This window comes from Odocoileus virginianus, chromosome 26 (assembly GCF_023699985.2).
Source record: "Odocoileus virginianus isolate 20LAN1187 ecotype Illinois chromosome 26, Ovbor_1.2, whole genome shotgun sequence".
Lineage (NCBI taxonomy): Eukaryota > Metazoa > Chordata > Mammalia > Artiodactyla > Cervidae > Odocoileus > Odocoileus virginianus.
This window is the reverse complement of record NC_069699.1, coordinates 26067478-26094265: the sequence shown is the minus strand read 5'-3', so window position 1 is coordinate 26094265 and position 26788 is coordinate 26067478. Positions and strand designations below refer to the sequence as shown.

Genomic DNA, 26788 nt, shown 5'->3' with positions numbered 1-26788 from the left:
CTGAACAGCAATTATCTTGAAAGAGTAATTCTCAGGACCAGTTCCTGTCAGCATCAGGCTGTTGCCTAGGATGGTCTGGACAGGTAGGTGGACCACAGCGCCCTCCGCAGAGACAGGAACACAGGAGGTTAACAGACCCGACTGGAGAGGGAACGGCTTCCGCTCTGGGACGTGTTATTTGAAGCGTCCTTGTAGGACAGACAGAAACTTGTCCCACAGGCAGTCAGATATGCAAACTTGTGCTCAAGAGACACATACAGAAGTCCTGAGCATTCACAGTTACTGAGGCGAAGGAAGAGGACAGAACACCCAGGGTGAAGTGGCCACATGAGAGGAGAGGGTGTTGAAAGCTGAAGCACCAAGGATGTTTAAGTTAAGGGTAGAAGAAGAGCCCATCTGAAAAGATGCTGTTCTTTCCCCTAGGAGAAAAAATAACAGGGGGATAATCCTCTTGTAAAACAGTATCTCTGAAAGCCCCTCAAAAAATTCAAAATGCTTTGAGTAAAATCTCACTAGTACAGTCCCTCATCTAAAGAGCAATGGTTCATTCCTTGTGCTGCCCAATACCTAGGTCGACTGATGCTCTACTTTCCAGAATAAATTATTTTCAAGTTTTAAAATGCCACGAGTTCAATGGGCATTCACTGAGTGCCCTCTCTGTTTGGCATAAGAGAGAAGACCAGTAAGACTCTTGCCCTGTCCCTCAGGGCACCACAATTCGATGGGAACAACAGACAAAATACAGAATGTTACAAAACAATGCAGGAAGAACAAGATGAGCTATATAACACATGAGCACTTCCTATGCCACGCTGGAAGCAAGGGTGCCAGGGGGTGACAACTGAGCCCAGCCTTACAGGATAAGTCAAAGTTATTCAGGGAAAGCAGGAAAAGGGGAGACAACAGTTGGCAAAGGGAAATTAGGAGTAAAAAGTGCGTGAGAAGCGGTGTGGTACAGGTGGGGAGATGCAAACATTCATCACTGTCATCATATGAAATGTGGGCATGGGGTGGCAAAATAGACGCCACAGAGGCAGGGAGCATCCAGATCACAGAAAACTCTCTGTACATGCTAAGGAGTTAGGAGTTTATGCTTTCGGCAAAGGAGAGCCCAGTAAGGCCTTAAGCAGATTTTCACTCTCAGTAGACACTGCACTGATGGTTTTACGGTTGACGGATCTGCACAAGAGCAGGCTGGAATGAGAAATGCCAGCTGGGCAGTTAGGGGACAGCTGCAACAAGCCAGACACAGATGAGGGCCAGGAAGAGATGGAGTGAAGCAAAGCAGAAAGAGATAAATGGGACAATTTCAGGACTGAGTGGAAATGTGGAATAAAGAACAAAGTCCAAGGTGAACCCCAGGTTTTCAACCTCAGTGACTGGGATCAAATAAAGGGCATCCTACCAAGCAGAAAATTCAGGAAGATTTTACAGGTAAAATGATGCATTCGATTTTAAACATGTGGAAACAGAGGAGTCAGTGAGATGCCCAGTCGCTCTCTAAACCCTTCACCTAGCTTTTCTTCATAGCATTCATCACAATAGAGATACTTTTCATTTCCCCACTGGAGTGTAAGCCTCATGAGGGCAGCTACCATGTATTCCCACTCTCTGCTTGCTGTCTGCAACACTGTCTGGTATGGAAGTCATTCAAACAAATATTGGTAGAACAAGTAAACTATATACATGAAAGAAAGAATAAGTGACATTTTATTCCAGAGCTTTTTCCTAAGGTTGCTATTTTGAATAAAGAACCACACTAGGAAGGAGGTGAACCTTTCTTTTCAGGCTTCTAATTACTACTTGTCATTTCGAGATCTCCTCAATAAGTCCAGGAGTTTGATCATTCTACTATCTTCTTTACCAAATGTATAGTGCTGAACATTACAATTTTACATGACTCCCCAGATAAAGAGGTATAAACAACCACATATAAAATAACTAAGCTATAAGGACACATTGTATAGTACAGGGGGTAGAGTCAACGTTTTATAACTTTAAACAAAGTATAATCTATAAAAGTTGTCAATCACTATGTTCTATACTTGAAACTAATACAAAATTGTAAGTCAACTACACCTCAATTTTTAAAAATAAATAAATAAATAAAAGAAGGTCTTCTCTTGGTCCCCAAAAAAAGGCACCTCAAATGCTACACAATCATTGTTGTCCCTTTTCTTATCTCGTAGTTATTTTGAATGTTAACTAAATTCTTTTATTTTCTCCAATAAGGAAATAAGGGAGACTTTATGAACTGGTTAAAGTAAAATATATGCCAACAATTAAAAAACAATTTGCCTGGGAAGGAAAACAAAAACAAAAACCAGGCTCAGCTAGAGAAATATGGAAACTATAATAAGCTAAAAGGGAAGGACTATTAACGAATGTTTCAAAATTCCTTCAACATACTTTACTGTAAAAATAATACCAAATGAAATTTAAAATGGCAAGAAATGGATAATCAAAAAGAATAATGGATCATCTATACATGCTCAGCATTCTGCTGGGCTGCAAAACTTGTGGGGGGAAAAAAATCACACTGGCACCCAGATTTTACAAGAAAGGATTTTTAAAACAATAATAACCTGAAGTCATTTACATGCACCTTTGGAATGTATAAATTTTTGTATATAGTCAATTTACCTCACTGTGTTCTGCCTTAGGGTGAAATTTAATTTAGTTTTTCTTATCTACTGAGAAACCTAACAACATGAAGAGACATCATGACTTGTGAGGGCAAGTCAAACAACTTGAAAACGTCATGTATTATGCTAATGTAAAATACACTATATATTACACATGCATATTACATTACATACATATAAATTCTAATACAATACATGCAATGTATTGTCTTCATGGTAGGTAAGAATTTAAAATAAACCTGTTCTTCCACTGTAGTAACCAATAAGAACGACAAAATAAGCAGTGATTTTTAATTGAAAATTTAAAAGAATTTTACTTGCACTTCATTTAATTCAACACATTTGGGTGAATCAGTCAGCTAATATAAACAATGAGTAAAAGAAAAATGACAAATAACTGGTCTTATTCCTACCAGCTCCCCTCATGGCTCAGTCGGTAAAGAGTCTGCCTGCAATGCAGGAGATGTGGGTTTGATTTCTTGGTCAGGAAGATCCCCTGGAGAAGGAAATGGCAACCCACTCCAGTATTCTTGCCTGGAGAATCTCAATGGACAGAGGAGCCTGGCCGGCTATAGTCCAAGGGATCACAAAGAGTCAGACACGACTTAGTGACTAAACCACCACCTCCATTCCGACCAGAAAAGTCACAAAGAATCTTTACTGCCTGACTCTCACCCTCCAACTTGCCCAAGACTGAATTTAAACTGCTCATGTAAAAAGAACCCTTCCTACCAGATCTGAAAGAGACACGTGCACCCCAATGTTCATTGCAGCACTGTTTATAATAGCCAGGACATGGAAGCAACCTAGATGTCCATCAGCAGACGAATGGATGAGGAAGCTGTGGTACATATACACCATGGAATATTACTCAGCCATTAAAAAGAATTCATTTGAATCAGTTCTAATGAGATGGATGAAACTGGAGCCCATTATACAGAGTGAAGTAAGCCAGAAAGATAAAGACCAATACAGTGTACTAACGCATATATATGGAATTTAGAAAGATGGTAACGATAACCCTATATGCAAGACAGAAAAAGAGACACAGATGTACAGAACAGAATTTTGGACTCTGTGGGAGAAGGCGAGGGTGGGACGGTTTGAGAGAACAGCATAGAAACATGTATATTATCTAGGGTGAAACAGATCACCAGTCCAGGCTGGATGCATGAGACAAGTGCTCAGGCCTGGTGCACTGGGAAGACCCAGAGGAATCAGGTAGAGAGGGAGGTGGGAGGGGGGATCGGGATGGGGAATACATGTAAATCCATGGCTGATTCATGTCAATGTATGACAAAAACCACTATAATATTGTAAAGTAATTAGCCTCCAACTAATAAAAATAAATGGAAAAAAAAAAAAAGAACCCTTCCTGGAGTAATGCAAAGAACATTTCATGCATACTATTAAAGAAAATGTGCTTCTGGATAAAGACACAGAAGGTAGAGAAAAATAAGGGCTGCTTCTAGTATCACACTGCTAACTATACATTTCAATTTCCTAATTCTCTCAGGCCATATCACTATTCTTCAAGTTTTAGAAGAAAAGAGATAGGCAGTTCGGCTAATTAAGCTCCCTCCCACTCGAAATTTCTGTCTTGTAAAGCTCAATCTGTTTTCATGCTTGCCCAGGAAATTTGCTGACAATGAAATTTCCGATTTAAATATTCAGTATGATTTTAAATGGGTTTCTTCAAATTATTCTTCAGTGGACATTTAAAATCACCATTGGAGAGATAAAGGTAATTAGAAATGGCAATGTAAATGCAGTTGATCTCTCAGATGTCCTCCGAAATACAACCCACCCTGCTCTTACACAGCTTCCCTGAGGATGTCGAAGAGTTGCACCATTCATCATCACATATCACTCAACCCATTTGCACATCACAAGATATATTTCTGCCATTCCAATTAGTCTCCCACTGAGTCACAGGAGATAGAATGTTAATCACAAGAGCAACAGCAGTTAAACTGAAATAGTGTACATGAAAAGGAAATACAAAATGACAAATGGAAAGACTCTTTTCAAGTCCCAGATGAGTCACTTAGCAGTGGTGTGACCTTCGGTGAGTCCCTTAACCCCCCTTCCTCACTGCTGTGAAAACTGAAATAATCACACAAGAGAACTCGATAAGCTGAGAGCACTATACAAGGGAATATGATGATGATAGCTGCATATGCAACAGTTTAGAACCTGCCGGCCCAGAGTATGGGAAGAATGTTAACTGAGGTCTACATCAAAACACAGCTGACATCTTAAGAAAACTGTCAAGTACTTACAGAGGCCTGGGGACAATCACTTCCTTGCAAGAAGTGCCACTATTCGTAATCAATGAGACATATCACAGTCTTTCCAAGGTAAGTGATTATTTACCTACCACTTAGTTTTGTTCCTTCAACAAATATAAGCCCAACAGAGACACATGATAGCTCAAGACACAACTGATGCAGGTGGGAAATAAAGCAAAACTTAAAATCAGACTGTATTTATATCCTACCCCAATAAACAGTTATTTGTTCATTTGAAATGGATCCTCGATTACAGGTGCTAGTGGATAAAAGTGTTGGGAAAACCCATTCCTAGATCAGCCAAGAAATGCAGTACACGTAGATTCAAATTCTTAAAGAAACTGAAATGTGTTTTTATTCATATATACCATTAATCACAACAGAGTCTTCTGAAAAGAATGGTATGTATTCTCAGGAATGCAGTGTTCTATTTTTAAGCCTGGAGAGCAAAAAACTCAAAGAAGAACATTAAAAGATTTCTGTGGTGTGCTGGAATGAGGTAATGAAACGTAGCACCTTACAAAGATCATGGAGGTATAACAGCTGTAGGTAAATTTAAAGGTCAATTAAGGTTGTGAGCTATCACTCATTTCTGGAGTCCAAAAAGCACATGTCTAACACAGTCAAAAAGGCACTCAAAATTTTTTAAATACTCAATCTCAAGTAAATTATTTAAACCTTAAAAAAAAACTCAATACTTACAGATAATGATCAGGATCAAACTTGGCCAGCTCAGCAGCCAGGCGTTTTTGCCTTCGTTCAGCAGCAGAGGTGAAATCTGGATCCTTAATATCGATAACATCACTCAATTCATCCTAAGAACACCCAGGAAAGAAAGAATAATTGCTCTCTCCTATTTGAGCCATGAGAAATCTAATTTTGTACAAAATGCCCAAACACAAGAAGAATCTAATGGATCGATAAGTCATTATACCACCTGTGACATTTAAATTCAAATCCAGCAAATGTTTGTTAAACATCTACTATTTGCCAGGCCCTGTCAGAAGCTTTCACATCAATTATTTCATTTAATCCTTATAACAAACCAACTGATTAACATGGATTAAAGCTATAAAAGTTAAACATGAAAACCAGAACAGAATAAACCTCTGCAAGCAAACAAGAACATTTAATTCTCCATTTATTCCCCCATTTACTCCCAGAGATTTAAAAATTATGAAACGGCAAGTTGAAATAAATTTCTAGACTCAAGATGGAGCTGCTGCTGCCAGGGGTGCCATGTCAGCAAATCAAAACTTAGATAACTTTCATTTCCCTGTAAATACTCCCCATGAAGAGAAATTCAGTCTTTTTAGTCAATCCCCCAAGGCCAAGCCAACTTTGGGCTCTCTCCTTATTTCCTTGCCCCTTTTCATCTCTGACAAGAATTTTTAAGGACAATTTTAATAGACATAATTTCCACTTGAAAATTTAAAAATTAACCCAAAGTAATATTCAACATTACCACAATCATCTTCCCCCGGATGAATACATACTGATATAGAGCATGTTCTCCTAAGTCCAACTCTACAAAAAACACCTGTATTAGTAAAACCACCATATGGTCTTTTTTCTTTTGACTAGAATTATGAAGGAAAGAAACCTCATACAATACAAAATATTTCTAAAGCTCTTTTTTCTTTCTTCAATCTCCCCATTCCCACCACCAACTGCAAGGGATAAGTAAGCAAACTGGAAGCAGCTTGAAGACTATTAGTTGAAAAGAAATCAAGGGAAGTAAATTGGTAGAGGGTTGTGAAGGCAAACTGTTAAAACAGACTTGTAAATAGAATAATTGGTTGGTGACTGATGCCCAGGCTCAAGGTCAACAGCTGTGGCAAGCAAAATCACTACAATGAAACCAGCTATATGGAATCCGCCAGGGACAGACTAAGACACGAACTCTCCACACCATCAGAATTCCTGCAATTAAAAAAAAAAAACTCCAAAAAAAACCTCTCAGCCCTACCACAATCCATTGACCCAAAGTAACATCAGCTATGGTTTTTCCAGTAGTCATGTACAGATGTGAAAGCTGGACCATAAAGAAGGCTGAGCAAAATAAAATAAAATAAAATAAAAAACAAGGCTGAGCGCCAAAGAAATTGATGACTTCCAATTGTGGTGCTGGAGAAGACTCTTGAGAGTCCCTTGGACTGCAAGATCAAATTAGTCAATCCTAAAGAAAACCAACCCTGAATATTCATTGGAAGAACTGACACCGAAACTGACGCTTCAATACTTTGGCCACCTGATGTGAAGAGTCAATTCACTGGAAAAGCCCCTGATGCTGGACAAGACTGAAGGCAAAAAGAGAAAAGGGTGGCAGAGGATGAGATGGTTAGATAGTATCACTGACTCAATGGACATGAAATCTGAGCACAGTCCGGAAGATAGTAAAGGACAGGGAAGTCTGGCCTGCTGCAGTCTATGGGGTTGCAAAGAGTCATACACAGCTTAGTGACCGAACAACAAAACATCACCAACATTTAATGTAAGCACATCCTAGTAAAATGAAGGGGCCCAGGGGCCCTTTCATTTTTGGAAGTCACATCCAGAATATCTGAATACTTCAGAGCACAAACATTCTGGGGAAAAAAACAGCTCCTTAAACTTGGAAAAATCTACATTCCAAGAGTTCTTTTGCAATTTACTTTTGGGAGACTCAGAATGAGTTTTCCTAAAGATACATGATTATAAATCATAGTTAGATTCTCTGGGCAGCCCACAAATGTACTCAATTCAAAATAAACTGGAGACAGAGCAGTCGCAATACAGAATTCAGAAGCGTGCAGCAAGGCTTCTAGGGAAAACTTTCAGAGTCCTAGTTTCATCTGTCAGAAATCTCTCTCCCCTGAGCAGGACAACCTGGCCTCTTCCTCACTCCTCTGCTTCCTCACCTGCCCGACATCACCTCCTCAAGCTCAGAGACAGGAGGGGCAGCGAGACAGGCCTTGGGTGGCGAGGCGGGGCGGGGAGCTGTGAAACCGGAACAAACTAAAAAGTGAAGTCAGCTTGGAGCAGTGAAATCTAAGGCATCTGTCAAACAAGAGAAAGGAAGACAAGAGGATGAGAAATGACGCAGCGCAACAGGGAGAAAATGATTCTTGTTATTGTTTTGTTTTGAAAGTACTGCTAAGGTCAGCACTGGGACAGCTATTTAAAGATGGGCAGTGCCAAGCAAAGGTCACGTGGGATCCAAACAAGGCTAATGTGAGCTTCAGCAGAGTGAAGCAGAGGCTCTCCAGAGAGAAAATGAAGACCTGTGTGCCCATCAGGCCAGTAGGTCTGGAAACAGCAGCTTCAAGTCCCCAGTGTAGCTGAGAGAAGGAAAGGGCTGGCAGGCCAGCAGCCTGCGGCTGCTGGCAGCAGTGGTCCCGGAGCCTGCTGGCTGGGAGTCCAGGGACTCTAGGATTGCTGCTGCTGGCAGCCACTGACGCCAGGAGTCTGGTTAGAAGCCCTAACTTGGAACTGCCGGGGCAGTTTTCCAAAGGCGCCCTGCGGCTGGCAGAAATTTCAGAAAGGAAAGAGTGTGTGTGTGGGGGGTGTGGGTGAGCATGCACACGTGTGTATGGCGGCAGGGTGGTGACAGAGCATTTGTTTCAGCAAAAATAATTTTATTTCCTTCTCAGGATCAGTATAAAATATAGAAGTTCACAAGCAAACCCTGTGTAAATAGCTGGTGGGAAATAAACATAAAGACTATACACTATCCCCCAATAAAGGGTTAAAAAATTCAATTCAGGGACTTCCCTGGTAGCACAGTGGAAAGGAACCTGCCTGCCAATGCAGGGGACACAGGTTTGATTCCTGGTCCGGGAAGATTCCACATGCCTCAGAGCAACTAGGACTGGGTGCCACAACTATTGAGCCTGCACTTCAGAGCCTGAGCTCTGCAACAAGAGAAGCCACAACAGTGAGAAGCCTGAGCACCACAACTGGAGAAAGCCCTTGCACAGCAACAAAGATCCAGTGCAACCAGAAATAAATAAAATTATTAAAAAAAAAAAAATTCAATTCAGAGAAGATACCTGGGTACTGGAATTATGGATGATGTTTTACTTTCTTTCATATATTGTATCTTTATAATGAATATATATTGCTTTTATCATCAGAGAAAAATGAAGCTGTATTTCATTTATTGGAGGGTGTGTGGGAAGAGACTATAAAAATGCTAATAAAATATGAGTCAACAAAACTTTATGGATATTTTCTCATCCAAAGGCAGAACCAGAGGAACTGTAAATGGTGGTTTCTTAAACACATCATTTAAAACAGAAAATATGTTCTCAAAGTTCTTATTTATGCAATAATGGTCTCAGTTTCCTCTGGCTCGTTTACTAGTAGAAAAAGGTCTTGAGATGTGGGGTGGAGTTTGGTACTGACATATACACACTACCACATGTAAAACATAGATAATCAACAAGAGCCTACTGTAGAGCATAGAGAATTATAGTCAACATTTTCTAATAACCTATAAGGAAAAGTATCTGAAAAATACATGTATATGCACACATATATGTGTGCATACATGTATAACTGAATCACTTTGCTGAACACCTGAAACTAACACAATATCATAAACCAACTATACCTCAATTTAAAAAATTTTAAAACAATAAAATTTCTAAAAATAAAAAGAATTTTTTTACAATCCATAAAAAAAGGTCTTACATGTTAATCTCATATAATCGTTCAGTTTTTAATTGCATGATATGAATGCCACAAACAGAACAGTTATAAATGCAATGGAACTCTGCAAGTAATACCAGTTATGTAAGATTTCTGTGGCACGATCACATAAAACACATGTACCTTAATACCCCGAAGACAGCATCCTTTAATTACTGGCATCTTGATTCACACATGATTTTCAAAAGTTCTGATATTTCCACACTGTCACGAAGGACACCGCTGGCCTCACATTTGATCCACATGGGAAAACACAATATTCTTTAAAGACTACACATTGGTTTGTCCAGTGGTAGAATAAGCACGTACAATAGTGACGAGGCCACAACAGAATGGTGATGTGGAGCCCAGTCCAGTGCCTCTCAGGGACACACGTAACAGCTGCTAGGTGTCACTGGAGGTCCAGATACTGTCCACTAGCTGTCACTCAGGTCCACGGTCTATCCAAGTTCCCCAGAGAGGGCTGAGCTTCAAGATTCACTCTTAAAAGAGTTTAGAAAAGTAATGGTGCACACACAATCCATGTGTTACTTAATCCCCTCTAAGAAGTCTGGGGCAATACACTGTATTTTAAATTCATTGCTATTTCTATAGCAAAATCTTTGAATACACACACTAAGTGGGATTTTTTAAAAAAATTATTGAAAAACTCCTATCAGCTCTGATCAGGTCATGTCATCAAACTCAATATAAAAAACTTTCAGTTTTAGAACTTTTTGTGATCCCTACATTGTACATGTGGGGTTATACACCTGTACTGTTAACAGTATTGCTATTTACATTATCCTTCAGAATGTTCTCAAATGCATTTTGTTTTTCCCTCTGTTGAAGACAAAAGGCATTCAAATTGTTTATAATAGCAAGATTCAGAGGGATGCAGTCAGGAAGAGCTACAGGAGGGCTCCAAAAATGTGAGGATGATTCACTTGTGTGTTTTTTTTTTTAAGCTGGGAGACAGTAATCTAGAGATTCAGGGCATTAGATAAGACATTCAAAGATAAAAAGAATATTGATTAGTAACTTTTCTCTTAACTCAACCTAAACTACTAACTTAGTGAATATTTTCAACAGTTACACGAAATTTCTGACCTCCAGGGACTTGGCCTGGGCTCGAATCATGGCAGTCCTGCATCTTCTCAGCAATGTGGCAGAAACCCCTTGAGAGGATCTTCCCTCTACAGCGGCAATAATGAAGAAACCAAGTTCCCTGGCATCAAACAAGCACTTTCAGACCAAATGTACAATCGACATCCTTAGCCTGCAGGACTTTTCTCTCATTCATTTATAGCTTTAGACAGGTAATCCCAAAAAGATTAACCACAGACTACTCTCTGCCAAACAACTGAGGTCCATTTACTGTAGTTTCTGCTGTAGAAAAAAACTGATTCTATTCTTACTACCTAAGAGATAACCAGGAAATTTGGTGAGGGAGAGAGAATATGGAGAAACCATAACTCAGCAGAAAAACATATAAGTATCTCATCAGTATTATCTGCTCTTAAGTAAATCCCAATTTTGTTCCCTTTAAGAAGTTTTGAGAGCATTTTAAATTTCTTAAGGGCAGAAGTCTTTCTAGCATGCTAATCTTTTTTTTTTTTCCAAGAGTTTTCAAATGCAGCATCTCCGTAAATTTTCTAAACAGCCTTATAAAGTAGGTGAGCAAATTCATTGCTGCTTTACAAAGAGGAGACAAAATTTATTTGTGGTCAAATAACTGGCCTGAATTCCAAATTTAACAGAAGTACATAGATCTTTTACCTTTCCTTAGCAGACTCAAATATGTCTTACTATAATAACCCACATACTAAGCAGGTTTAGCATCCTCTACCCAGAAGGGATGAAGTTAAAATAAAAAACTGTTTCATCACATGTTTCTTTCATTTAAAAAAAATTAAGGGGACTCCCTGGCAATCCAGTAGGCTCTGCACTCTTACCACTAAGGGCTGGGGCTCTATTCCAGTCAGAGGAAAAAGAAAAGAAAAAAAAAAAAGAAAGAAATGTGCTATCAAGTCATGAAAAGACATGAAGGAAACTTAAACACATATTACTAAAAAAGAAGCCAATCTGAAAAGGCTACATGTTTACATGTTGCATGGTTCCAATTATGTGACATTCTATTAAAAAAAAGAAAAAAAGTAAAACTAGACCAAAAAGTTCAATAAGTAAATAAATAAAATTTTTTAAAGACACCAACTATATTGCTTTCTATAATACAACTAAAGTAGGAAATAATCCAAAATCTCCATTTCATTCATGAAATAGAATTTCCTACATTGTCTGAGGAAGAGAAAGAGTGATGCCATTCCTTTTTTAGCTTAACTGACCAAAGAGCAGATTTTAACAAAAGATTCCATTCAAACGCCACATAGAGTAAATACAGAAAAGTGCCTACAGTACACTAAAAACTAAACAATTTGATCAAAAGACGGAAACCCCTTCTCACCAGGAGTATTCTGCTTCATTTACATATAAAACAGAAGAGACATCAAGCCACAAGTAAACAATTTTCATTTTTTAGAAGTATAAAACATAAAGCTTTTCAGGAAGTATGAGGAGAGAGGGGTTCTGTTCTGTATTTTGGAAACTTCATGTCTAAAATAACAACCGCAGTGGAGAAAGAAGAAAGTACCAGGACATCTTTCATGTGTAAGCACAATGAGAGTGCAACACAGACAGTGACACGGAAGGGAGGGAATGTCTGTGTAACGATCACACACGAGGGGCTGCGGTTTGCACTCTAAATACAACACCTCCTACAATCTTCACAAAAAACCTCCAGGTATGAGCAGAACTGAAATTAAACTAGGCAAATGATCAAACCCTTGGTATACACCAAGGTCTTTTAGAAAAACATACCTGCAACCGCTGAAACACTCCTGAGCGTAAGTTTCCAAACCCGTAGCGGCAGTTGGGATTCAAGGCACTTTCTGGTACCTCTTCATAGGGGGACTGTTCAATTTCCCAATCAAACTCATCATCATCATCTTCCACTCCTTCCTCAGAAACCTCAGAAGCACCTAAATATGCAAAGTACTAGTTCATTAAAGCACTAGAATAGGTATAACTTGGGGAACAAAAAGTATAGGGAAAAAGTGTCTGCCCATGTACCCAAAAGAATACTCCTGCTATTCTTTTTTTTTTTTTAATATGTTCATGTATCATACTAGGTTCATGCTGGGTGTGCTACATAATAATTTGATGTTGGCAAACATACAAAATGATCACCAACTGTCCCCATATAAAGTAATTACAGTACTATTGACCTTATTCCTTATGCTATATATTACATCCCTGTGGTTTCCTTATTATAAAACTGGAGGTTTGTATGTTTTAATCCCATTCACCTATTTTGCCCAGCCCTCACCTCACTATTCTTATTAGACAAAAAAAAAAAAAGGAACCAAGCCACAGTTCCATCAATGATAGAATATATAAATAATAACACAATAAAAACAAACAGACCTCAGTTATACATGGATAAATCTCACAAAAATGTTAAGTGAAAAAGAAGCTAGACAACAAAGATCATTTACTGTATGCATTACATATATATTGATCCCATTCAAAAACAGGCAACACTGAAGGTAGTGGTTACCTTGGAGAGTCAGGAGTGAAAATAACCAGGGTAAGATTCCACGACGTGGGAGATGTTCCCCTTCTTTGACCTGGGTGGTGTTTGCTTTCTGCTTACACTGAATTGTAGGCTTCTGATTTTAGCTCGAGGCCAATATTTTGCCAAACACAGAGACGCTGCCTCAATTGGTCCCAAAAAATGACTGACCTACTTGTTTAACAGAGTTGTTTATGTCTTAAATTAAATGTCAACAAATGAACTATTTTCATACAGTGTTACATGATCTCCTCATCTTGTCATCTGAAGTATTTTCTCCTATTTCCTATGTGCTATATCCCTTTTCCTAAGAAACACACAGCATTCCAAATGTTCATTTACCTGCATTTCCTCCCAAGTGCAATAAACATACCTATCTCCTCCACAAGTGGTTTTGCAGTCCTGGATTTTCTTGGTGCCAACAGAGCAGTTAACATGTTCAGCCCTTCAAAATGTTGGCCAGGAGTTTCTTTGGGCAACCGAATGGTAAAAATTCCTTAAAGATAAATGGGTTCTATGCTTAGCTAAATTAAAATACTCAAACACTTCACAAACATACCTAAGAAACAGACATCTCAGAATTATTATAATTTTATTTCATAGAGCTCCAAAATTATGCCCTTATTACATAGTTAGTTAATAAAAATCAAGACAGGAAAAGGTTCAAATAAGGTTTTTCAGAACCACTGATTCAGCTGTCCCCTCTATGAGAAATTAATCTGTTAAAGCTACAAAATGCTTAAATCTTACCCAATATCACGTTCACCTACAGATAACATTAAAAGCTCAGGTCAAAAACACAATGGCCTGAGAAGGCAATAGCTTAGAGTCAACTGTAACTACTCACAAGATTTATTTCTAGCTTGGGGGGGAGGAGGTGGTAAAATCAAGATATCTTGTCCACTGAAGAACAAGAAACTGTGGAAAATTCTTAAAGAGATGGGAATACCAGACCACCTAACCTGCCTCTTGAGAAACCTGTATGCAGGTCAAGAAGCAACAGTTAGAACTGGACATGGAACAACAGACTGGTTCCAAATAGGGAAAGGAGTATGTCAAGGCTGTATATCGTCACCCTGCTTATTTAACTTATATGCAGAGGACGTCATGAGAAATGTCGGCTGGATGAAGCACAAGCTGGAATCAAGATTGCCAGGAGAAATATCAATAACCTCAGATATGCAGATGACACCACCCTTATGGCAGAAAGTGAAGAGGAACTAAAAAGCCTCTTGATGAAAGAGAAAGAGGACAGTGAAAAAGTTGGCTTAAAGCTCAACATTCAGAAAACTAAGAACATGGCATCTGGTCCCATCACTTCATGGCAAATAGATGGGGAAACAGTGAAAACAGTGACAGACTTTACTTTGGGGGGCTCCAAAATCACTGCAGATGGTGACTGCAGCCATGAAATTAAAAGGCACTTACTCCTTAGAAGAAAAGTTATGCCCAACCTAGACAGCATATTGAAAAGGAGAGACATTACTTTGCCAACAAATGTCTGTCTAGTCAAAGCTATGGTTTTTTCAATAGTCATGTATGGATGTGAGAGTTGGACTATAAAGAAAGCTGAGTATTGAAGAATTGATGCTTTTGAGCTGTGGTGTTGGAGAAGACTCTTGAGAGTCCCTTGGACTGCAAGGAGATACAACCAGTCCATCCTAAAGGAAATCGGTCCTGAATACTCATTGGAAGGACTGATGCTGAAGCTGAAACTCCAATTCTTTGGCCATGTGATGTGAAGAAATGACTCATTTGAAAAGACCATGATGCTGGGAGGGATTGGGGGCAGGAGGAGAAGGGGACGACAGAGGATGAGATGGTTGGATGGCATCACTGACTCAATGGACATGAGTTTGAGTAAACTCCGGGATTTGGTGATGGACACGGAGGCCTGGTGTGCTGCAGTCTATGGGGTCACAAAGAGTCAGACACGACTGAGCAACTGAACTGAACTGAATCCAATGAAGAACAGCAGCCATTTCAAATATACACAAAATCTTAAATAAGGCAATGATGGCTTGATAAAGTTCTTTGATATCTCAAGAGATATATCCCTAAAGTTTGTCTAATGCAGACCCAGATTCCATCTATGTACTTCTGTTTTTTCCTTGACAGGGTTTATCACCTTCATCTAGGTTCCCCTATGAACAGATTACATTATCCACTACTCTTACATTTTAAAACATTTTACCTCTTTCAGTGCACTTAGCCATATTCTAATATATCAAACACAACTAAACCCAAACATTTCCACATATATAACCTTCCTAAAACCCCCATTTACTTTCAAGATTTAATAACTATGCTTCAGTATGCAGTTTATCTGCAATTAAAAGCAGATTTACTACCTAGAAAGGCAGTTTCATTGTACTTCATCACATCAGTTATACTGTGTTTTGGGTTAGAACTTTGTCACTTAACTCTTTCATTCCATCTTTCCTCCATTACCCTAGTTCATTGAGGTCAATATTCACTGAATAAATCACACAACAGTACACAAGGTATTCTTGTTCCAAATGCAGTGACAAAGGAAAATCCAGTGACTTCTACAGAAGGAAAATAAATGGTTTCAAGATGAGCTAAAATGAAGGGCTTATCAATTAAGAGAATAAAATTGAATCAGTCCATGTAATTATATTTTAAGATTGAAAATAGTAATGGAAAAAAAGGATATATATATGAATCACTTTGCTGTATATCTGAAACTAGCAACACTGTAAATCAATTATACTTAAACAAAAAATAAATTTTTTAAAATTCTAAAAAGAAAACTGTCTTAGAAACATTTGACTCACAGCTTACAAAAATCATCCACTTCTTTTCTAACCAGTCACCTCCCACAATCTAACTTTAACTTTTAAACACTTACTAAATGTAGGGAGATTTAGGAAATAAAACTTTCAGAAAACAGAGCCAGAGCATTCAACTAATTAAACTTTAAAGAACAATGTGAAGTATAATTTAGAGGGCTGGGGAAACTGTAACTGTTAAGAAATCCGTCAATAACAGGCACTGGACATTACGACACAATAGAGTGACAGGGACAGACTGCACTTGCCATACACCTAAAGGTCGCCATAGAACATGAGATAATTATGGAGCTACACCAACATGAACAATTCAAAGAAAAAAAACTAACAGAAAATTCCAAGGGCAATACCTGTATCTGCATCATAGGATCCCTGCTCATTTCCATTTTCTACAATTCTTCCAGGAAGGGTTAACCTGCAGATGTAATAAAAGGTCTCATGAAGTCCTTAAATTACAAAGCATCATAAAGCATGATAGTAAGCATCAAGCACTGAAATCTATCAACCATTTAAAAAGACATTCCTCAGCATTTAAATTTTATAAACTAAATAACTTATATTTCTTCCCTAGCTAAGAAAAAAGGAATCAGAGATGACTCATCTTTCTGTTTGAATAGGCACTAGTCACTGACAAAACACTTAAGAAGAAAAGCCACAATAAATACTAGCTATCACTACTGTTATAGTACTTTCCCCTCCTAATATGAGTTATTTATATACCTGATGACTGACAGAGGATGGGCTCAATAAAAGTATACTAACTGGCTTCCAAAAAGAAAAGAAACAAAAAAAATGAGAAAGAATAAAGAACCAACAAAACCAATTGTTTATATTGAGTAAATTACTACTTTTTTTAAAAAGGCAGAAAGCAAAAGTGTTTTTGTAAATCTCATTATTACTGTATAGGGATTTCCCCCTATTTCCTGCTAAAAGACATGAACTGATTTCCCTGTTCCCAGTCTTACTCTGGGTCAATCAATGCTCTAACTGAGGCCCCAAAAGAATTTTTCTAAAACAGAAATCTGTCACTTTTCTATTACGAAAGCTTCCATGGCTGCTTGATATTGGCTAGACAATTTAAATTCACCTGTACTATATATGAGGCCAGATCCATTCCACTCCAAACTTAAAATATGAACCTACTTTCCTCCCACACCCCCCTCCTCCTTGCTACCTATTCTAACAGCATCATCATTATCATCATCATCCATCTTGGCAGATCCCAAAAGGTACAGGGCTTTATCCCTACTTACCTTTGATCTTAATGTTTCCTGAAGCTATAATACATTTTTGAAACAAAAGTCCCTTCTAAACCTAGCATAAAAATTCAGTTAGGAATAAATTTGTTATACAATGGATATAAATAAGAACGTTACCTTCAGAGTCTAAATTAAGTCCATTTGTAGACTTAATTCCAAGTTACGCCATTTACTAGTTCTGTAACTTTCTTTGTACCACAAGTTAATTAACTTCAAAGGTAATATTCCTCATTTATAAAAAGTGAAAAATAATAGAATCTATCTGAGTGTTACTATGAGAAAGAAAGGATAATACAAAAACCTTAGTGGCTAGTACAATAGGCAAGCATTCAGAAACTGCAAACTATTATTATCATCACCCTTCTCCTAAACTCTCTGTAAGTACAGAGTTAAATTCTTAATGCATGATGGCGAAACAGTATTTGCTAACAGATCTGCCTTCCCTGCTAGACACTCAGTTCCTCAAGGAGAGGGGTGAGGTTTTATTCAACTCTAGTATACTGTAGCAAACTGCATTTCCAAAGATGACGTATCTCACATCATTCCTCCCAATAATGCAATCTATATCCCCTCCTCTTAAAACTGAGTGGGCTTCTAGAATTGTTTTACCAAAAACAAAACAATACAGCAGAAGTGACACTGTGATTTCTGAAGTTAGGTTATAAAAGATGATACGGATTCTGCCTTGCTCCCAGAAATATTTACTCTTAAAAATTTCAGCTGTCATGGTAGGGATGCAACTCCCTGCAGGAATCACAAGGGAGACCACACAGGGAGGTCCTTAGACCACATGAAAAGAGATTCCCTCCTTCACCTACCCTGTAAGTCCCCAGCTGCTTGAGCCCTTCCTGTCCCAGGTCCAGCCACACGTGACTAAACTAAAGACCTTAAGCCAGAACAGTTCAGCCAAGCTCTTACCAAATTCCTAAGGCACAAAAACCAACAGAGGGAGTTAAAGGATTGTTATTTTTATACAGTTGGTTTGACTAGTTATTGGCAGCAGATAATTGCAACAATGTGCCCCCTTAATAAATAATAATACCTACCATTTATTGAATATGTAGTTAATTATCAGGCACAGTAATAAGGATTATACATGCATTACCTCAAATCTCACATCAACTCTTTAAAACCACTAATATTAGTCCCACTTAACAGACTAGGAAACTTACTGAGACTGAATAACTTGCCAAAAGTCACAGAACTATAAGTGTGCTGAGACCTACATGTGCCCAACCCCCAAGCCTCTGCTACCCAAGGAATGGATAAATTTGTAAAAAATACTCTATAAACTGCTTCACATGTAGCTGCTTACTGGCTCTTCACCAAACCTTCCAAACTTAATTAAGCAAGTGATTTTTATTTTGAAATATTTCTTTCACCGTAATTACTTAATTTTATCATCCTATCTCATTTAAGATCTTTTCTCTGAGCCTCTGAGCCCTTATCTGCAACATGAGTATATAACAAAACCTACTTTGTAAGACTGTCCTAAAATCAAGTGAGACACATAAAGCACTAACCAGTAGTAAAATGTCAATAAATGTTTGCTAACATCATCATCATCTTCTTCCCATTCTTCGTGTTTTGGCTTTAATATCACCTCTTCAAACAGGCTTTCCCTGGTCGCTTTGTATAAATCCAGACACTCTTTTATACAACATATTCAAGTACATGGATTAAGTTAAGACCAAAGGGATACCTGAGCAGAACAGGTTCAGGCCAAGTACTTAATAGCTTAACTCAAGAAGAAGGTCTGCACTGGAAATGAACTTGGGCAGGAAGGGTAGACTGGAACCACACTTGAATGAGAAAGACAAGGAGACTGGATTTTTCACTCGGTAGAAAGGAGAAAAGAATGCATTGACAATGTTGAGAAAGAATAATATGGCAGTGTCTTCTAAAATGTTTTCTAAATAATGATGCCTATCTCCAAGGATCACTGTCCAGGTTAAATGAGATAATGCACACAAGCACTTAACCCTTCACTTAAACGCACTGCTTGCCCACCACACAGAGGGGCAGAAGTCAGCTGTTACCACTGATGTTATTACGGTTCTGCAGGGAGAAAAATGCAAACAAACAAGAGCTGAAGGTCCCTCCCTGAGGCTTGCGGGATGACGACAATGAAGGGGTAAAATCAAACAGAGAAGAACCAAACAACGAAGAGGTGAAGGAGACTTTGGCACCAGCGGGACCAAGAAAGAAAATTTCAGGGAATAGAAAGCGTCAGCCAGGAGGTCGGGGAACAGGACGTGGATCGAAAAAGTCAAACCGACAGTCAGTAGGGAAGGCAGCGTGAGCCGTCTCGGGACAAGGAGGACTAACGCAGAGCGAAAACAGGAAAAGGAACAAGAACTAGGGCGACAGGACAAAAACTGGAAAGGCGATTATGGTCCCAAACTCTGCGTTCTAAAGTGGCTCCGGAATCTCTTCCTGGCGGGGATGTGAGAAGATGTAAGAACCAATAAGCTTCTGCAGCATTCAGAGCGCACGCCTAAAGAGTTCGCTTCCTCGGCACCTGCTGCTGGAACCTCGGGAAAAGGCAGTGGCGATGCCGAAAAGTCCTCCTAGTTCTTTCATCCTCCATCGATAAGCAGTTATCTAATGAATGAATAAATGAATCCCCAAAACATGCTCTTCCCAGGGCCAAACACCCTGAACTCGCCTGAGAAAGTACGGCTTGGCGTAGAATTTGAAATCGACCCCCTCGAAATAGACATCGAACTCAGAGACCCGGGCGTAAGGCACGCGGATGGCTACAGTCAGGAAGTCGGGGTCCTGGCTAAGATCGAACGCCGGGGTCAGCATCACCACGCCAAACTCGGGCGCCCAAGTCGATCACTCTCGCAGCCGCCGCGGGCCTCACACTGAAACTCTCCAAGAAGTCCCCACGCGCTGGTACCCACTGTTAGACACCGGGCTTCCGGCTCTAGGCGGAAGTGCGCGTGCGTGCGAGAGGAAATCCCGCCTCGCGCCGGTTTCCTTGGAGACGGGACGCTGAGAGTCGAGAAAGGACCGGAGGAGTGAGGCTTTGTGCGCAGAAATTGAACCCAGGGCATGACTTGCAAGAACCCGGGCAAGAATCCACTTTAGGACCACTAAGCTTCTTTGAAGGTTATTAGAGATGATTTTAACAGCATTAGTTTTGCAGGCAGTGAAACCTGCTTTTAAATTCTTTCTTTCCAATACCCAGAAGTACGACTTTGAGAAAGTTACAGAACCCCTGTATGCTTCAGGTATCTCTTCTAAGAAGATTCTTCTTATTTTATAAAATAAGGTTAGAAACCTAGCCTCGTAGAGACGGTGTGAGGATAGCATGCATTTGTGCATGTTAAGCTCTAACAAGGTTCCCGGCAAGTTGTCGAGGCTGGGTGTGTTGGAGCAGTCACCTCAGAAACCACAGAAACACCGTTACTGTGGTTTTCCTTAGTTCTCACTTGCTCTGTCAACAACTCCCCTTTCTCCCTCTCCTCCTTCATTCTCTACCGATTTCTATCTCCTCCTCTTTCCCTCCATTCCTCTCTCTGTCCGCTTCTGCCACTTTCTTTCCTCTTCCTAAGTCCTTAATTGAACAGAATTTGCTCGTTTAGTGAACGCCCGTTCCACTCATCTCGTTTAATCTACACCACGAACGCCGAAGAACACGACTCACAAAGGTTAAGCAATATATCTTACAATCATGCATTTTACAATTACCAAATTCCGTAACATCTGACTTTTAAACCGTATTGGTGTCTGCAATGACTAATAGCAATGCCTGTGTACTTTCTCCTATTTCCTTTTCTCAGTTTTCTCCTTACACTTATTCGAGGTCCTCTTTTCTGTCGTTTTTCTTTCTCTTCCTTGTATTTCTCCTTTTAATTCTGGTCATACTCTCTCAATGCCTCTCCCACTAGGCTCTCTTCTCCCCTGCATATTCCCTTGGCCTTCCTTCCCTCTCATTTTATTTCCAGTTATTCCACCAGTAACTAGAATAGTCCAAGAGATGTTTTTATTTCCTGATTTTAAATATCAGTGAAAGACAAGTGAAAGTCATCTCCGGAGTCAGTGGATCAGATAACCTAAAAAACCTTTTCAACCTCCAACTTTTTATGAGTCTTGAAAATTAATTAGGACTCAGCATATCAATAGGAGTAAATAAAATTTAAAATTCAAAATAAAAATCAATCTGGTTAAATCTGGGATTTTTTTGTATTTGTTTAATTGGAGGCTAATTACTTTACAGTATTGTGGTGGGTTTTTCCATATACTAACATGAATCAGCCCTGGATATACATGAGTCTCACCATCCTGAACCCCCCACCCACTTCCCTCCCGACCCCATTCCTCTGAGTTGTTCCAGAGCACCAGCTTTGAGTGCCCTGCTTCAGGCATCCAATTTGCACTGGTCATCTATTTTACATATGGTAATATACATGTTTCAATACTATTCAATGCCATCATCTCACCCTCACCTTCTCCCACATAGTCCAAAAGTCTGTTCTTTACATCTGTGTCTCTTTTGCTGTCTTGTATATAGGGTCATCGTTACCATCTTTCTAAATTCCATATATATGCATTAATATACTGTATTGGTGTTTCTCTTTCTGGCTTACTTCACTCTGTATAATGGACTCCAGTTTCATCCACTTCATTAGAACTGACTCAAATGCATTCTTAAATCAGAGTTTTGATAAAGACAAGAGGTTTATGTTAAACAATTTAAAAAAGTACTCTGCACATTCATCTGTTCCTTGGGGAGCAGAGGGATTAATTGAATTGAGTACTCACTATGTGCCAGCACTGCACCATATCCTTTATAATGATTTCATTTTTCCATTCTGACAGCTCTGTGAACTAGGGATTACATATCCCCATCGTGTGCACAAGATTACAATTAGTGAGTGGTTCAATGAGAATTGAAACCCAAGTGAGTCTGATACCTGAGCTCAAGCTCTAAAATACTATAGAGTTGGCTCCCTCTATACTACCTCCTACCCAGCTTGTTTCACAATGTGAGCACAAGTCTTCCTACTTTAGACCCTATTTAGCCCTACAAATAACAGGTGCTCTGTAATGAAAATGAACTGATGCAAACACGGAATTAATGTAGCCCTCAAAAAATCCCTTGAGATAGGCCTTTGACTGGCTCATTCCAAATTAGCTTCTCTAAAAAGAACCTTTACATCTGCCACGGGACCTCATTCCTGGAGGTCACAAGCATTAATATTTTTAAATTATTAATGCCAAAGAATTAACTGAGGGTGAAGCTACACCTGATGAAAGTCTGTTTGAAAGCACTTTACACAGTAGAGCTATGCACTTCCTGGATGTTTTACTCTTTGGCAACACACACAGACAAATTATCGCAATACAGATAAACAGATCGTAAGGTACACTGCTGCTGCTATGTATTTATTTGAAATATATATTGCATCTCCTATATCACAAAATACTGATTGATATATACGTATATATAAAACAGGGATTTATGACTTTATTTGCAAGTCATAGTTCACTCTTTGGATTTCTAATTAATGGCTAATTACACAAATGAAAAGTTCATTTTCTTTTTTTAAAAACAGAATATCACAGAAAAATTCCCTTGACTGCTGTCTAACTTTGGTTATTTCTCCTGCTTCACCAAGAGTAATCCCTCTAATCACTCTTGCAGAGCTTTTTATATTTCTATATACATTTCTAAGTACCCTGTTACATTATGTCTCTAATGCTTGGGGAGCATTATCACACTATAAATGAATATCTGCAACACTAGTTTATTGTTTTTCTTTGGTACTTTTTTAGGCATATCAATATGGGTTCAAAGATCCAGTTGAATTTTTGTTTCTAGATATAGACAATGCTTGAAAATAAAGACATCATTTCAACATTTCATGTTAACTCTGCTTTGGAGGGAAAAAAATAAACAAGAATGAAAATTTTTGTCTTTTTTGAGCATTCAAAGTTGCTGGGATTTTGTTTGTTTTTCCACTGCTTTAAGCCTTATTTTTGGATGACCTTTCACCATTTTAAAAATAGCTTTTTCCTGTAATCAGTTTGGGGGGCTTCCCAGGTAGCTCAGCTGGTAAAGAATCTGCCTTCAATACAGAAGATGCTAGTTCCATTCCCGGGTCGGGAAGTTCCCCTGGAGAAGGGATAGGCTGCCCACTCCAGTATTCTTGGGTTTCCCTGGTGGCTCAGATGGTAAAGAATCTGCCTGCAATGCAGGAGACCTGGGTTTGACCCCTGGGTTGGGAAGATCCCATGGAGGAGGGCATGGCAACCCACTCCAGTATTCTTGCCTGGAGAATCCCTTGAACAGAGGAACCTTGCGGGCTACAATCCATAGGGTCACAAAGAATTGGACAAGACCAAAGCAACTTAGCATGCACAAGCATGCATATCTGCCATCTCTGATTGAATTAAATTAGCTCCTCTTCTAGTCTAATAACTTGTTTGTGATCCACATGGTTCAAAATTAAATGTTTTTTTTTCCATTTATTTTTATTAGTTGGAGGCTAATTACTTTACGTCATTACAGTAGTTTTTGTCATACATTGAAATGAATTAGCCATGGATTTACATGTCTTCCCCATCCCGGTCCCCCCTCCCACCTCCCTCTCCACCCGATCCCTCTGGGTCTTCCCAGTGCACCAGGCCCAAGCACTTGTCTCATGCACCCAACCTGGGCTGGTGGTCTGTTTCACCCTAGATAATATACATGTTTCGATGCTGTTCTCTTGAAACATCCCACCCTCGCCTTCTCCCAGAGTCCACAAGACTGTTCTTAAAAATATTTTCTAAAAACAATCCCAGTTCCAGCCATATTACAAAATTCTACTATTAGAAATCTTTTAATGGTGAAGTCCCCCTTGTTTCCAGAAGGTGGCAGGCGCTTAGGCAAGTAAGACAATGTTAATGAAGAACAGAGTTTTAATCTATGTTGGAAATAGCTTCCTGTATAAGCTGTTTATAACTCTAGTTCATTCTCTGAGCCGTTTTGGGGAGATGGTGGGATCTTATATAGAACTTGCAAACTACACTTTAACCGCTGTTATTATTTTGGCATACATCTTTTACGACTTTCAGTGTATTCATAAAATTCATTCAAAGTATCTTCCTATCATAAAAAGTACAGAAATAATTTAAACAAAATGGTATCATATCTTATTTTTTCATTATTTCCACCCAACATAGCATTATATCTAGTATTTCACTTGACTATATTTTGGCAAGAATATTTTACCATAATTGTACCTTCCTTTTTTATCACTGTTAGTAATGTTAATTCTTAAGAAGTGAACAAAGTGATGATGTGTTTCAAGATGGGAAAAAAAGTGAAACCAATAGAATCATAAGCAAAGATCAGAAAACTAGAATAAAAATGCGAAAGTTAGAATACAAACTATATAACATATTTTGAAGTTTGAAAAACAACTATCCTTCTATACACAGTGGGACTAGATATCTGAAGTTTTGCAATTTTGAGTTTTAAACTAATTCTAAGAGGGCTTGGATGAGTTCCTGGATAGCAAGTAAGCAAGTGTTAGCAGCTCAATCATGTCCAACTCTTTGCAAAGCTATAAACTGTAACCCATGAGGCTCCTCTGTTCATGGAATTCTCCAGGCAATAACACTGGAGTAGGTAGCCATTCCTTTCTCTAGGGGATATTCCCAACCCAAGGATCGAGCCTGGGTCTCCCTGAATTACAGGTGGATTCTTTACAATCTGAGCCTCCAGGAAAACCCTGAAATTTGGATTGTAAAAGAGGATTAAGGGATGGGCCTAACAGGGTACATGAGCATGAGTCGGACAGTGGTGATGTGTCCAGTGTTTTTTAAACCCCTTTATTGTTAAGCACAACTATTTTTGATCTTTGCACCAGTCCTTCAGCCTATTCAAGTTACAGCTGTTAAAAGAGCCCAGTGTTAGCAATAATATAGCACAGACATGGGTATTTCAGTTAAGACTTAGTCCAATTCCAATTGTATACAAGCTCAATAAAGTTCTGGAAAAAACCTAAAAGAGTTACAGCTGATCCTAGGGTGTTTTTTGTTTTGTTTTGACATTTTTGTGCAGGGTTTAGCTAAGGGCTTAGCAACATACATTCCAAGATGCTAGTCCCATTCCATTTGATGAAATACAGGCCAGGGGGGAAATGCTAACCAAATTGCACTTTGAGCTTCCTTTATTGTTTTCTGTCATATATATAAAAGCCATCTACAGAAGGTATTGTTTTGATCCCCTGCCCAGGTGTTCTTTATGGACCCAGGAAGCCCATCTGTAACTGGCCACAAACATTTGGGATGACCTCTTCTCCAAAGACTTTCCTTATTTCAGGGTTTCTCCCCCTCAGGTATTTGGGGCCAACTAATTCTTTGTTGTGGGGAGCCTGCCAGCATATTGTGAGATGTTTAGCAGCATCCCTGACCTCTTATTTCTCAATTCCAATACCAACCCTGCTATTGTGACAACCACAAATATCTCCAGACTTTGCCAAATGTCTCTTAGGAGACCAAATAGCTCATAGTTGAGAATGACTGCCCTAGATTGATGGAAGACTCTCAAAAGTAACTATGCCGCCGCCGCCACCTACCCTGGATCCACAACCATGAGGATTATTATGGGGTACAGAAAACTGTCTTAAAGGGCAGATGACTCCATTGTGGCTTACACTCCAGAATTCTTAAGGTCAAGTTTTCCCTGAGCCCACATTTTTGCTCGGCTTCTCCCCTTTCTCTTTCCCTCACTTCCTTCCTTACAATTTCTCCTGAGTAATACCCTCACAGTGAGTCACATGCATCGGAATCTCTGTCTCAGGCTCTAGTTCTAGGGACTAGGTCGAGGGTACCTGACCTATGTACACAGCTTGGGGAACCCCTTACCATTCCTTACAGTCCTTCAAAACTGCTGGAGAAAAGTTATCTGCAATATCTATAGAGAATACACAGTACAAGTTTTTTTTTTTTAACAAGTTTTTATGTTACTCTTTTTAAAGTTCTTATAATCCAACTATCCTTAACAGAACTAATCTTTTCCTTAATTCACAGAGAACGTGTTTTTAGTCCTTCATGCAGAAATCATTTAAATGTACCTCTTTTGGCATCAAAGATTATGATGGGATTGTAAATTAGTACAACCACCTTGGACAAGAATCCCTTGGACAGCAAGGAGATCCAACCAGTCCATTCTAAAGGAAATCAGTCCTGAATATTCATTGGAAGGACTGATGCTGAAGCTGAAACTCCAATACTTTGGCCACCTGCTGCAAAGAGCTGACTCATTTGAAAAGACCCCGATGCTGGGAAAGATTGAAGGCGGGAGGAGAAGGGGACAACAGAAGATGAGGTGGTTGGATGGCATCACTGACGCTATGGACATGAGCTTGAGTAAACTCTGGGAGTTGGTGATGGACAGGGAGGCCTGGCGTGCCGCACTCCATGGGGTCGCAAAGAGTCAGACACGACTGAGCAACTGAACTGAATTGAACCCTAA

At 39.2% G+C, this 26788-nt stretch overlaps 1 protein-coding gene across 1 annotated transcript in view; it reads right to left on the bottom strand.

Moving 5' to 3' along the window:
* SHQ1 (SHQ1, H/ACA ribonucleoprotein assembly factor) overlaps positions 1-20234 on the bottom strand; it is a 98304-nt gene extending 78070 nt beyond the window's left edge. The window contains 5 exon segments of the mRNA XM_020888998.2: positions 5639-5751; positions 12485-12645; positions 13612-13734; positions 16402-16466; positions 19979-20234. Of these exon segments, the coding sequence (XP_020744657.2) occupies positions 5639-5751; positions 12485-12645; positions 13612-13734; positions 16402-16466; positions 19979-20121 (605 nt within the window). The 5' untranslated portion in view covers positions 20122-20234.
* Positions 20235-26788: the final 6554 nt, after the last annotated feature.